At 36.7% G+C, this 13,744-nt stretch overlaps 1 protein-coding gene across 3 annotated transcripts in view; it reads right to left on the bottom strand.

Annotated features, from left to right (window-relative positions):
• Nucleotides 1–746: 746 nt before the first annotated feature.
• EPB41L2 (erythrocyte membrane protein band 4.1 like 2) overlaps nucleotides 747–13,744 on the bottom strand; it is a 134,165-nt gene continuing 121,167 nt past the window's right edge. For 2 of the 3 annotated variants that reach the window (XM_009281527.2, XM_009281528.2), the window contains 7 exons: nucleotides 12,608–12,661; nucleotides 11,839–12,399; nucleotides 9,816–9,938; nucleotides 9,214–9,312; nucleotides 7,028–7,108; nucleotides 4,137–4,275; nucleotides 747–1,988 (listed from right to left, as the gene is read on the bottom strand). In XM_009281527.2, the coding sequence (XP_009279802.1) occupies nucleotides 4,168–4,275; nucleotides 7,028–7,108; nucleotides 9,214–9,312; nucleotides 9,816–9,938; nucleotides 11,839–12,399; nucleotides 12,608–12,661 (1,026 nt within the window). In that variant the 3' untranslated portion in view covers nucleotides 747–1,988; nucleotides 4,137–4,167. The remainder of the gene's footprint in view (nucleotides 1,989–4,136; nucleotides 4,276–7,027; nucleotides 7,109–9,213; nucleotides 9,313–9,815; nucleotides 9,939–11,838; nucleotides 12,400–12,607; nucleotides 12,662–13,744) is intronic. The other variant, XM_009281529.2, reaches the window with a different exon arrangement.

Here is a 13,744-nt window from a genome sequence, read left to right as displayed (position 1 = left end):
ACAGTGCTGTGGTAGCGTTCTTACGTTATTAGGCTGGATGGGGTTTCTCTTCCCCTTTTCAAAGGCAGAATTTCTCTGTTTTTGAAGAAAAGCAGGTCAGAATGTTATCTGCTATTTTTCAGGGTAATGTGGAATGTAATTGAGAACACCTATATGCATATATAAATCAACATCTTGGTTACTATTATATTATCCAAATTGTATGAAGCCAAAACTAATACTAATTTCTGTTAAGCAAGCATGCCGACAGATGGCAGCAATCTAAACTGAGAATAGCACCAAAAATACATTGCTCAGAAGCGAAAAAGAACATACTGAGAAGTATTATGATCTGTTTTGTTACTTGAAGATCATAGTACATCCTAACTCAATGAACTCAGTAGAACCACTTGCAGACTGAGGGGCGTTTTACCTTGTGCTGTGCTGTCCAAATCTTGTCTTTTTTGGCATCTGAAGATTTCTTCTCTGAACCACAGAAACCAGGATGCTTATTGGAAGATGTCTAAAAAACGCTGATACTTTAGTATCAGTATTAGGAGCCAGGCAATTGTGCCACCCTTCCGGTAACCCTGGAGACTACTTGTACTAATCCCTGCTTTTCAAGGTTCTGTGGCCTCTAGAATTGCAGTTCTCATAACTGACTTGCTCACTTTGAATATCTTCCAAGTTTATGTCTGAGTGCCAAAAGTCATACAGAGAATAAACAACTTTATTCCATGTCTGATGTCTGAGTGCCAAAAGTCATACAGAGAATAAACAACTTTATTTTATAAACAGAAAGCAAAATATCACTTAATACAACTTCAAGCTGCTATAAATCTAATTGGCATTTTTTAACTATACACAGAATCAACAGCAAAAAACCCCCAAACAACCAACCCGGCCGCAAGAACAAAAGAAAAATAAAATCCAAAATAATTAACAGGTTTTCTCAATGGCAGTCTCAAATGATGGTACTGTCTTATTACCTTATGAATGAAGTCCATCGTACACTCAGTATCCTGAAAACCTGCATTAACCATCAGACGAAGCATGTGAAACATATACCTTCTCAGTAACAGAAATGTCAGTTCTAACATGGAGACGGTGAGGTTTAATAAAAAGCGAGCATTCTACACATGTATTCAAATAATGGAAGTGTTGAAGTTTGGACACAGTAAGAAAGAAAGCACTAAGGTTTTAAGCTGCCTAGATCATCTCTTGTAGGAAGAAGAGAAAGATATTTTGTTCTTCCTTCTTCCCTTATCTGGAATGCTGCAGACAGCAAAACGTCTGCAAAAAGTTGAGCATTGGCACCAAAGTGCAAAAAGAACACAGTGCTCAGTCAGAAGAAATGTGTCTGCAACTCCTTCTCCTCTGCAGACTGCCACACCATCTCTGCTCCACAGAGAGGAGAACCTTAGAACAGAAAGAGTTACAGAGATATCAGTATAAAATTTATCCAAAGAAATATATTTTTTCAAATTTTAGGAAATGTTGTATTTTTATAAAAATCTTTGTTATGTGATACCATTTTCATAAGCTTCGGGGGAAAAAAAAAAAAAAAAAAAAATAATCTGTAAATTACTCCAGTAAGAGATTTCACTTGAAATATCTGGAAAAAACTATATCTAAATTAGTTAAGATCCCCCTTCCTGCACAGTTACCACCTGCTCCAGTGAACAATGCTTTCCAGGCTTCTTTTTTGTTCACTTTCATATAATTAAGAATTGGCTTCAAAAATACAAGTATTTGTGCAAAAGAAGATCATACCCTCTAAAACTTCATTTTAAAAAATCTAAGATTGTTAAGAAGTGGTTATAAAAAATAAACAAGAAAGGTTGTAAGGGAATATAGACCACAGATGTTAAAATGGAGTTTGGTATTGGCATTTAAGTCTTGAACATCTGGCCATCATTGCTAGGCGTGGTGAATTCGGTAGAGTAGTGATGACTTGGAATGATTACAGTTCTTCATGGTCATGATCGCGGTCAGTATCATATTTAGTTCTGGAAGAAAAAGGAGGGGGAAGATGACATAAGCATTCATAACGGATACTATGTGAATGTCACATCATCAGAGTCAAAAAGTCATTTTTCCCATATAGGTTATTTTGGGGGAAGGTCATCTCATTAAAAAATGTTGCACTAACTAAAGCTCCCGTCAATCATGAGGTAAACAGTACCTCAGTTTCTATCAATGTTTTTCTTGCTTTAGTGTATTTTTTCCCTACCCAAAATTCTCATTGTATTTTAAGTCACCTCTTGCACAGTTTACTGAAAATTTTAATCCACAATCTAGTGCATAAATAAAAAATGAAGATACTTGTTCAATTAATAATCCCTCAGAATCAGAGTGCAATATCGTTCACTTTTATTAGAGAAAACAAGTCTACACAAACAATACTGCCGTAGTCATCGGGGCAGAGCTTTCATCACCTTAGAAACAACTAAGCAAGATTTGTGGCATGGCTCCATTGCCTGAACACAATTGTCCAGAGCCGTTTCTGCAGTCCCACCTGCCCTTCAGTTGCTGCTACAGTAGGAGGGCATAGGTCTCTTGATGGTCCAAGCTGCAGACAGATATTCAAGGCACTTCAGGTGGCCTGTGTTTAGACAACTAATTCTTTCCTTAATGTTTAACTGAAAGGCATCATCAGTCAAACAAGTCACCAGGTCTCAAACACAAGAGCAGCATGGTGAAATGTCTTCATATTAGTCCTCTTTTACTCTCTCACAAGCATTTCAGACCAAGAGCTGTAAAGCAATTGGCAAACTCAGACAAGAACATTTGACACTCTCCGATACACTGCAAACACCATTCCACAATGTATGTATTTCTCAAAAAAGAAAAAAACCACCCTCAGCAGACAGAAGGAATTCTTTGAATGTTTTTTCTGAATAAAATTTTTACAAAGTAGTTAAATATTTGATGAAGGAACAGAATCAACTTTGCAGTGAGTCACTAAAGTAGAAACGTGGTGCAAACCTGCCAAGATGGTTTCTTCCTCCCATGACAGAGCCCCTTCAAGAAAGATGTCATAATTACTTATATGGGATAGCTTATGTTGAACACTGATTTGAAAGATACTTTTCTGGATTAAGGTAGCATGAAGAAACCGGCACATTCTGCACAAATGTAACAGAAGAGGCAATCCCTGCTCCCAAGACCTTTAAATTCATGCTGATTAATAATAAATGAAAAATGTGATGGTAGCACATATTATAATACTAAATCATTGCGAATCAAAATGATCTGTTCTGCTGTCTCAGTGTATCTTTCTACCTTAGATCCTGCTATGTAAATGCTGAAAATATGAGAAGAGTGGTTTGAGCATGCATGTTTAATGTTGCTGTGTACCAAGGGACCAGAAATCACCTAAACCACAGACATTCTCCTTGCTACAAACTAATAGCTCTCTCAAAAGTGATGTGGATTTTTCCAAGCTCTTCTGGAGTTGCCTATAACCAGCGCAACAGCAGATTTATTCAGTGTTCACTCTGATCTTTCTGTTAAATACATCAAGTAGAGCAGGTTTGGGTTGGGTTTTTTTTTATGCCTAGAAATGAGGGCCTAATAAACCGACATTCCTTCAAATACCTCTTTTGACTGATAAGAGGCTTTAAAACTTGAGTTTGCAATGCATTTACCTCCTTGCCTAGGAAAATGATAAAAGATTAAATATTTCAGTGTGCCTAGGATTAAGAATTAGCTGACTAAATTAAAATGTCCAAGCATGCCCTTTCAGTACTGGGAACTGCACATAGTCTTCCCACTACACAAGCAAGATGTAAGGCAAGGACTGTAATTGTACAGGTAAACAGAAAAATGTGACACACCCTTCATGTTTTGCAGAAACAGCCCAAACTCGCTTCAGTATAAACTACAACAACTTGACCAAACATTGTAGGAAATGCCATGAGAGTACTGTGACAGAACTGGGAGACATATACAGGAAAATCTGCAATTAAAATTAATGTCACATTGGACTTAAGATAAAAATCCTTACACTAACACTCTACTATTAGCGCCTGTTTCAACTCACCATTTTGTGATAGCATATATCAGACGCCCCATATTTTTCAAGCCTTTTATTACAGAACGCAACAGAAAACTGATGCTACATTTTCTTATATTAATTATATACATAAGCTTACCTGAAGTGTTTGCTTGAGGGCATTTTTGATTTTACTCTTCATCTTCCTCAGCAAGTTCAGTTTCTTTGTGCCCCACCACTCTTGTGACAGACATGTCAGGGTGCTGTTCTTTGGCTTCTTTGATTGCCTGTGCCAGGGCCTGCAAAGGTATTTGAAATTTGTAACTCAACAACAGCAAAAGGACATTCATGTGGGGCCAGAGAATGGGAGAGTAGCATTGGAAATTCTTGTTATAATTGTTCAGAACTCTAAATTCCTGAACTTGAGAGGGCTCAGGGGTAAAAAAGAAAAACCAACCAAAAACCAAACCCCAAAACCAACCAATGCCCAAAACACAAAACCCACCCCCCAAAAAAAACCAACCAAAAACCACTATGCTGAAAATTTACCAAAATTTCCAGGAAGTAACAAAGAACCATAAAGTTATCCTGTAACTTTTCTAGCTCATTCCAGGAGACAAAAAGTATTCTTATACCCCAGAAGTTCCTGAACTTCTGCAACAGATCTAGCAAATAAAGACTTAACAAGAATGTACACAGTACAGAAAAATAAGAGTTCCCTTCAGTTTCCTGAACAGAATGGAAAGATACTTTGGAATGTGTACTAAGTATGGTATTGAAACTCTGGAGGAAGACCATAACAGAAATTTCTTTCTCAGCACAAGAATCTCCTTTCTCTCCTTTTACTAGTTTAAGAGAACTTTCTCTAGTTTAACTCAGGGAAGCGTAAATATAAGTATTACTCAATCCCTTATAATCCCTCCTCCACATTTTAAGAAATTTTATCTTCTTAAGAGATGTACCAATATACACAGCTGGCAGTTGGACTAGATGATCATTGTAGGTCCCTTCCAACTGAAATATAATACTCTATTCTGTTCTGTTCTATTCTATTCTACACAAGGCTTTAAAGTCACCCACATAAGAGCACCCTCTGAGGCAGAAGAGGTGAAAGAGCACCTAGGACCTTCTATTTCTTCTCCTGATCTGAATCTTATTTCAGTGAGCTGCATTACTGTTGGAACCCAACACAAGAAAAAAAAGAAGAAACTGGAAGGCATTCTGAGGCAACAGTAAGCTCACTGTTCACCTCAGTATCAACCCCAACTGGAAAAAAACAAATACACTAGAAGGAGCAAGAAAAATATAATGCAACAAAAAGGTTTATCTTAATTTAGAAAAGTGACATTTTCCTGAGCCATAGGTGGTAAGTGGGAGAAGAAAGAACTACCTCTGAAGAGAGATTGGAAACACCAACATTAGCCACCTTAACTATTATATGATAATGAATTTGAAGCCCTATTAAGGAAATACGTGCAGAAGAACACAGTGCATCGATACAATACTGATGTATTAATCCTAGCAATTTTTTATTAGTTTGTCTTTTACAACATGCCAAGTATAATCTCTGTGGTACAAATGAGGATTTAAAAGAAAGTGGCTGTTGAGATTGAAGAATCAGTTATAATCAAACCACAAACAATGAAAAAACCTTAAGTCTCTAATTGTTAAATTACAACAAGTAATGCAAGCATTTGTATTCTGAAACTCCAAATTAAAATATTATTTTCCTATTGAAAACTGTTTTAGTGATGTAGGGAGCTAAAAGACAAAAGAATAAACATCCAGCATGTAGATTGTGCATCTAAAGAGCTCTGTATCTACTGAAGAAAAAGTGGCAGAGATTTCTTAAATCTGTTAAAAGCTGCTCACTGCTGCTTTAAACTTCAGTGATTAAAATCATATTTTGTACTTCCTTTTTTATAATTTCATTTTTTACTTCATTACCCACTTACCTCAAAACAAAGAATGGCTCAGAGAACGGTTTTACTAAAGCATCATCTGGTATACTAAAGGTATTGTGTGACCTTTCCAGACGTCTAAGTGCACTGAATGTGTGTCAAGGCAAACAAGAGCCGTGCCTGATGCTGAACAGCCCTGTCATTTAATTATGAGTTTCAAGAAGAGATTCAACTTGTCAGGAGCCACTTTCTGGAGGCAGATCAAAATGTGAAATTAAATTCCCCAAGAGCTCTTTTAAATTAAATCCTGTTATGTTGATTTGTGTAGGTTTCATGAAGTTAGAATTGGATTCACTGCAACTTTATGTAGAAGGTAGGCTTTTCCATTTGTATTATCCAGTGCCTGTTGATCGACTTTGTAACTATAGTTTCTCTGATGAAGAAGAATAAAAATTGTGTAATCATCACCACAAAGAATAGGTAATTGCACTTTCTCAATTATTTTTCTGCGTACTGCTTAAATTCAGCTTTCTTAATTGGGCAGGTAGAAGTGATTTTAACCTTAGTTTCTAAGACGTCATAAAATACTGCTTTGGTACTGATAGAGATGAAAGGTACAGCAGATCAACAATTACTTTTGTTATACAGAATTCTATAAATACAAGCCAAAACCTATTTTTCAAATTTGAGCCATTTATGCTTTAATGTATTTCAAAGCTTTCAGTCAAAATGAGTGGCGCATTCAGACGTTGCTGACACAATGCAGTAGAGACTCCCATCTATACAGATTAATGCATCAAAATAAGATTATTTTAGTAATGCTTTTCCTCCTAAATGGCAAAAGCAGCACTAAACAAATTGGGTCTCTTCCAAAAAAAGAAATCCCTTTAAAAATAGTAAGAAATCCATTCACATGATCTATGATGCAAAGTTACAAGTACTGTTTTTCTTTCAGTTATATTCTAAAGGTTCCTTATTCACAAAACATGATCACTCTAACAACTTCGCCACAGTTAACAGTCTCAGGGTCTTTCTATGTCTTCTTATTCAACTTCTCTACCTTTCTCTTACTTCAGGTTTCTGAAATATAATCTGGATCTCACTGGACTACAAAAAGCACATTGTAAGTGTTAACCGCTAACATACTCACCTCATCGTGGTCAATATCTGCATCTCCAGTAATGACAATGCGTTTCTCAATTCTTGTTTCTGATACCCCACCTTTTACCATCTACAGATGGCACAAAAAAATAAGAAAACATCCTTGTAATTATTCCATATTGCCACAAAGCACTCCTTTCTGTTGCACTGAAGCAAATAAATTTCTGTGACTGAGTTGCAATTAGTAGTAAACATTCTCAGTGCTAAATCATCCTTTCCTTTTTCAGTTACGCAGTAAGTCACATTCTAGAAATTGCTAAACTTGATAAAAACCAACTAATAGAGAATTCCTTCTGTTACTGGAGCCCAAGTTTGAACAGATCTAGCTATGCAGACAAACTGGAATTCCAGCTTCTTCCACCATATAAACCTGGCAACAAGGAAATTCCAGGAGTCTTTTCTTTGATTTCAACACATCTATCATGGGCCTCTTCTTGGTCTCTGAAGAATCTTATGCCATTAAATACAAAGATGATCTGGTTTTCCGTTCTGCCGTTCATGGACCTTAGTGAGATATTTTCAATGTATCTCACATTGCTGATGGAAATAATTTTGTGTTTTGTTTCTTTATTTCTTACTCTATTGATTAAAACATTTTAGCTTATAGAAAAATTCTCACAGAAATATATTTTTTTTTTTTTTTAAATCAGCCTGTATAAGGGAAAAGAATAAACTGCCACTTAAGATACACTGACCACATTAGAATAGATCCAAGATGATTCTGTTAAGAACACCATTTTTATTAAAACTATTTTGGCAGGTCCCTTTATCAATAATGAACAGTTTGGGATGTAAAACAGAAAGTTAGTTTAGAAAATTCAGTCTTTTGAATTGACGATAAGCAGCCTGTAAGAAAAGATAAGCATCTGCTGCATTATGGTAATCCCAGTAATTTTTTAGTAGAAGACAAAACTGAAACTATTTTCCTTAATGGTTCCTCCCAAAAAGCAGCGTTATTTGACATCGGAACTTGACAAGTAAATGTCCACTTCCCCCGCCCCAAGCTGTGGTAGCACAATTTATTGAATAAAGTCTTTTTCCTAAAATGGTGGTGGCTTAATGGTTCCAAAAGGGAGCAGGAGACTGAAAAGGACCTGTTAACTAGTCTGTATAACAAAACATACACATTTTAAATTCTGAGCTTATTTTATGTGACTTTTATCTGACAACTTTCCAACATCATCCTTCCACTGTCATTCTGTGAATACAACTTTCAATCTTAAGAATATTTCAATCTTAAGAACATATATATTGAATATATATCCAGTGAGCAGTGAATTATTGTTCCATTCTGCGACGATGTGAAACTTCTTGTGTCAGGGGGAAAAAAATCCCAGACTCACACCTTATGTTTCCTTCTTCCCTTTTGCTTCACCCTAAACAACGCTTTCTGTCATTTTCTTGGAAAACTATGTTAAGAGTTCAATGACAAGAGCTCAAAACTGTGTTGTTGGGGCACACCTAAAATTTGATAAATATTTACATAAATTAGTAACAACAATCATCATCATCACCACCACACTTTGGTAGTTCTAACATACTCTGGCATGAAACATTACATGAGACTGAAACAGATGTGAAGTCCTGTTAACACTGAGTTTTCCTTTCCTTGTCAAGCATGGAATGCAGAGCATGTAATTCAGCACCAAAATATGCTTGCAAAGTGATCTAGTGGTATGGTCTGTTTTTAAATGTGTTCTAAACCTAGCAGCACAAGGATCAACAACACTAAGGCTGGGTAAACATTGTTTCAGTTCATCCTTACAACAGATGCCATTAGCAGAGCTCCTGCGGACCTCAGACAAATCAGTTACATTAACAAAGATTCTGTAAGGTATCAGTGAGTGATGACAGGACTGAAACTGTAAAAAATTTGGGTACATACTCATTTGTCAAACACAGATATAAGACCTATATGAAGTACTAAAAAAACTAATCGTATTTTTCTCCCTTTCCCTGTCCTGTTTCCAGCTATTCCTGCTTATTCATTAGGGCTTCTCTGTTCAAAATCTGTGTACAGAAAGATTAACTCTCACACGTGCCTGGAATGAATCCAATCCATTTCAAGTCAACTTGCTTCAATAAATTAGCAGATATATGAGAAACTTCATGTAAGACTTTATTTTGAGGGTTTGTTTGGTTTTTTTAGTTCAGAGAGACATTATGATATTTTACCTTTGTGATGTGTGTAGTTGTAGTAGTAGAAATTGACTCTGACGTAATTGTCTGTGCACTCAGCAGCACACCAGCATTGCCACCAGCACTGCCATCAAACTGTAAGGAAAGAAAATGCTATTTTTGTATTTTGGCATTTAAAAGCTTTGTTTTCACAGGAGATAAGGATGGTTTTCTTACTAAACACATTCTTTAGTTCAGTTAGAACTGAAATCTAAACAGAAGCCATCCAAGATTACCGAGTCATGTTAAGACTGTTGTTATGGTTCATTCTTGTGGAAAATTTACGATCAAAGCTACATGTTCCTTTCAGGAACAATGAGATATTTTAATCAAGTTTCCAAAACTAAAAATGAGTTGTACATTTGCAGACAGCAACTAAGTCCTTATATAAAAAAAACCCCAACACTTAGAACTTTAGGAGTAATACTGCTTTGTCTACACACATTTCACTTACCTAATTCATAGCCAAAGTATAATCTTAGCTGCTAGAAAAAAGTATAGGTTTTTGAAAAGCATTTTTTGGACATTATCTATTTTGATCTACAAGTAACTGGAATAAAAACCAGCTTGCAAACAATATCATAACCCAGCCACCATACCTGTGGAGATTCATATGTGATAGTTTTAGTTTCTGTTTGAACAATTGGAACTTCTTTAGTGGAGATTTCAGTTCTCTGTGTGGCATCTGAAATGGTTACCATCTCTGTTTTCACTACCGGAGGCTGTGGTGCAAGAAATAACCAATCAATTCAGAAGACAGAAGAAGGTTTCTGAAGCGGACCAAGAAAACACAACCGAAAACTCAAGAAAGGCGTAACAGTAAGGTGAGTATTTGACTGTCTTCCCAATCAAAAACCATGCAATACATAAGCAAAGTGAAATGAAGACTAATATACTAGTCCTCTAGCATCTAAATAACATGGTTGGAAAATTTAATCTCCTGATAACCTTGTCAGACTTCTGTGTTTGAGTCAACAGTACATATCACAGAAGGCAACTGCTAAAACCAAGCCGCAACACAGGTACTGAAAATGTGTAAAAGAGCGTCACTAGGAAAAAAAATAAAATCTTAGTTTGCGTAAAGAAGCCGATAGCTAGCTCAGATGGATAAGCTTCATATTAGAATTAATCTAGGAAAAAAACTATCATTGCTCAGTCAAACTGCAAATAAGGACTAGAAATTCCAAGGAAATTATATAAAGGTTTAACTTTGTAATACATACTACTTCCGGAACAGAAAAACAACTTTGACAATTGGATTTTAAGCAGTCTACATTCAATGTAATAATTCTGGAAATCAATGGCTTCTTTTGACAACAATCCTAAAAAGCCATTTTAACCATTTAGAGTTAGCCAGTGGTGTTCTCTGCAGTATCACAAAGAAAGCAATTATTCAGGGGTCTGTAAGCCAGTGAACTTGTGACTTATCTAATTGGAGCAGATTTTCAATATATTTAAGAACTTAAAAAAAAAAAAATCTGGTAAAGCCTTTTGATATTTTTCTAGATGCATCAGTTGCTATCTCCCATTGGTTTTGGATGCACATGGGGGGAAATCCCAGAAGAAAAAAAAAAATCCTTTCTTTCCCTCACACACACTTGAACACACAGCAGCCCTTCTCCCCTTCCTCCAAACCAGCTATGTTTTTAGGAAACATGGGTGCCTGCAACTTCTAAAGGTCTTGTAAGCTAATTCTTTCACATCATTAATCAGAACACCTGTGTATGCAAAAAGACAACAAAAGAAAGAAGGTAAGTTGTTTGGATTTAAGTGCAAAGAAAAAAAAGTTTGCCAGCATTACAAGAACAAGCAGGTAGACAACTAGGAAAAAACCCACCCAGCTACTGAAAAACTCAGCAGAAGATCATGCCAACTTTACAAAGAGATGCATCCCTGTGTTTCATTTCTTCCCTTTCTGCTTCTTTATAAAATTTGCCCAGTAATGAACCCTTCAACCTTGTTTGGCTTAAAACAACTGATTGTGACTGGAACGCATGCATGCTTCCCTAAATATCTACTACACTGGAAGACTTTATAGTGAGATCGTGATATATGCCTCATCCCTTTACAATGTAGTGCTCTCACCTATGCAATTTCTAGCCATACTCATTCTAGTCTATAAATATGTAACATTTTTCAAAAGGGAAAAAAAAAAAAGGCAAGAAAAGCAGTGAGTAATGAGGGGAAAAAAAAGGAACAAAAATTTGTGACGGGTGTTTTCTAATTTCAATTGCCAATAGTTTTCCAATCACAATTACATGTCGTGGACGTGTCAAGAACAATTGACAAATAGACAAGACGAGACTTAAAACATTGGAAACATGTAAATAATAAACATACATTATGTATGTGCATAAAAAATAAGGGGGAGATAAAAAGGAGATGACAGTCTTCGGAAGGTTTGCCTTACTGGTGATTCTCACTCAGTTCTAGCAAAAAGTCAGAAACCATAACTGAAGGAGACAGAATTTCACTGCTCATCGATGGTTTCCCCTTCCAAATGATCTGAATCTTGTTGGATGCCCCAAGAGCTGAGGAATAGGAGAAGAAGAAAGGCAGGTATATTTTCACCCCAAGAAATATCTCTGCTTAGTCTAGTTGTCAAACTGTTCTACCATTTACCTCAGAACAACAAATTATTTGTGGTGCAACATCTATGTCAACATGAGACACATCTCCATTGAGTTTGAGCTGTTCTTCCTCTTTTTCTTCGCTTAAATCTTGCTTAATTTCCTCTGACAATTTCTTCTCTTCCGTAGCTATGGTAACTGCATTTTCCTGGACCAAATCTTCAGCTGTAACTTTTGTGTGCTCAACTGGTGCATTTAGCTTACTGCCTTCTGGTGAGGCTTCCACATGCTGTATTTTTTCTTCATGTTCTTTCCTTTTCACGTCTTCCTCTTCTTCCTGTTCTTCCCTGATGACTTCCTCAATTGCCCTAGGATGTGGCTGGTATTCTCCCACCTCTTCATCCTCACTCTCACTACTACTGCTGCTGCTGCTACTATCTGATGGCAATGATGAAGAGTCCTTTTTTGACAGATGCTCCACCTTACATGTTTCCCCAGCATCAGTGGCAACTTGCATTTTCCCTTTGTTGGTTTCGTCTACGACTAGTGTTTCTTCTATCCCAACCTCTGCCTGCTTCTTCTCCTCCACTATGTCCAGAGTCTCATGTGAACTCTGCACAAAAAACATGGATGAGGAAAAACAAAAGTAGAGTATATGAATAAATCAAAATGATGGAAACAAAATTAGCTGATGGCTGGTTCGTGTCATGTAGAAGGCAAAAGATGGTTGTGATGGTTAACTGAAAAAGGAAGGAAAGAAAGAATGAAGATGGATTGGAAGAGTTAGAGCCAAATTTAACTATGGAAAAAATCAGTAGAACCTTATCAGCATCGCTGACTCCAGTACAAGGCCCTTCTGTTCTGGAAGCATGTCTCTGTGAAACAAAAAGCAATCAGAGGACAAAAATCAATGCATAACCCTTCTCAACAGTGTAACACCCTCCAAGCAAGCTTTAAGAATGTATATACATGATACTAGACTGATGCTAGACAGATACTGTGTATTCACTGCAAGGCTCACATAGAACTATGCTCCTTCTACTTTATTGAAACATTCCATTCAAAAGTTGGTAAGGATTATGGACATTATCAATTGGGATAAGAATTTAATTATGAGAGACTGAAAATAGAAGCATGAATGCACTGGCCAGTGATGCTACTGAGGCAGTTATTTCTCTCAGTTAAATCAGGAATTAAGAGTGAATAATATTAAGTAAAAAAAAAAAACAACAAACAAAACCCACTTAGCATTCTACTATCAGTTTATCATCATACAAAATAAAAAAAGACTTAATTGTAAGATTTTATTAGTTGTTCATCTTTGGTCTGTTACTTTATGAAACTTAGTAGGTAACAAGGAGGAGACTGTTTAGGGTGGTATGTTGTCAGAATAGCAATACATGATTACCAAGATGATCCCATTAGGATTCCGTTCGGAGCCAAAATGATGAGATTAAAGCAGTTATATTAGTATTAGTTCCATAACAAAATGATCTGTGATGGATATCCCAGAAAGCCCACCGTAAATTATGTGTTAGGTAGCTTTTTTGAGCTAATGTATTTTTAGTGAACGGTTTGCAGCAAAATTTGAGTTCAAACGATAAGAACAGAAAAATCAACACATCATCTGTGACTTAATCCTAGCTTTTATTGCTGTTTACCAAGCAAAGTACCGACAGTGTAAGCCAGCATTCCTGGTGAAGCTTAAACAAGCACCAATTAACATTTCTGGGGCGTCGCAGATACAGAATTAAGCTCTCTAGCTGGACCTCTCTCCCCTCTAACACAAGCAAGCAGCTTACCGGCTCCGACACACGGGACGTGAGCTGCAGGCCACCTTTCTGGCATTTTTAAGGCGCTGGGTGTCGGAGAGTAATCTTTAGACGGGATGGGGATGGGAACCTAACCCCCGTGGCCAGCTAAGCCCCACCGTCCCGAAGCCGGCGGTGCAGGCGGGA

The sequence above is a fragment of the Aptenodytes forsteri genome, unplaced genomic scaffold (genome assembly GCF_000699145.1).
Source record: "Aptenodytes forsteri isolate BGI_AS27 unplaced genomic scaffold, ASM69914v1 Scaffold82, whole genome shotgun sequence".
Classification (NCBI taxonomy): Eukaryota; Metazoa; Chordata; class Aves; order Sphenisciformes; family Spheniscidae; genus Aptenodytes; species Aptenodytes forsteri.
The sequence above is the reverse complement of the archived record's forward strand: the minus strand, read 5'-3'. Positions and strand labels throughout refer to the sequence as shown.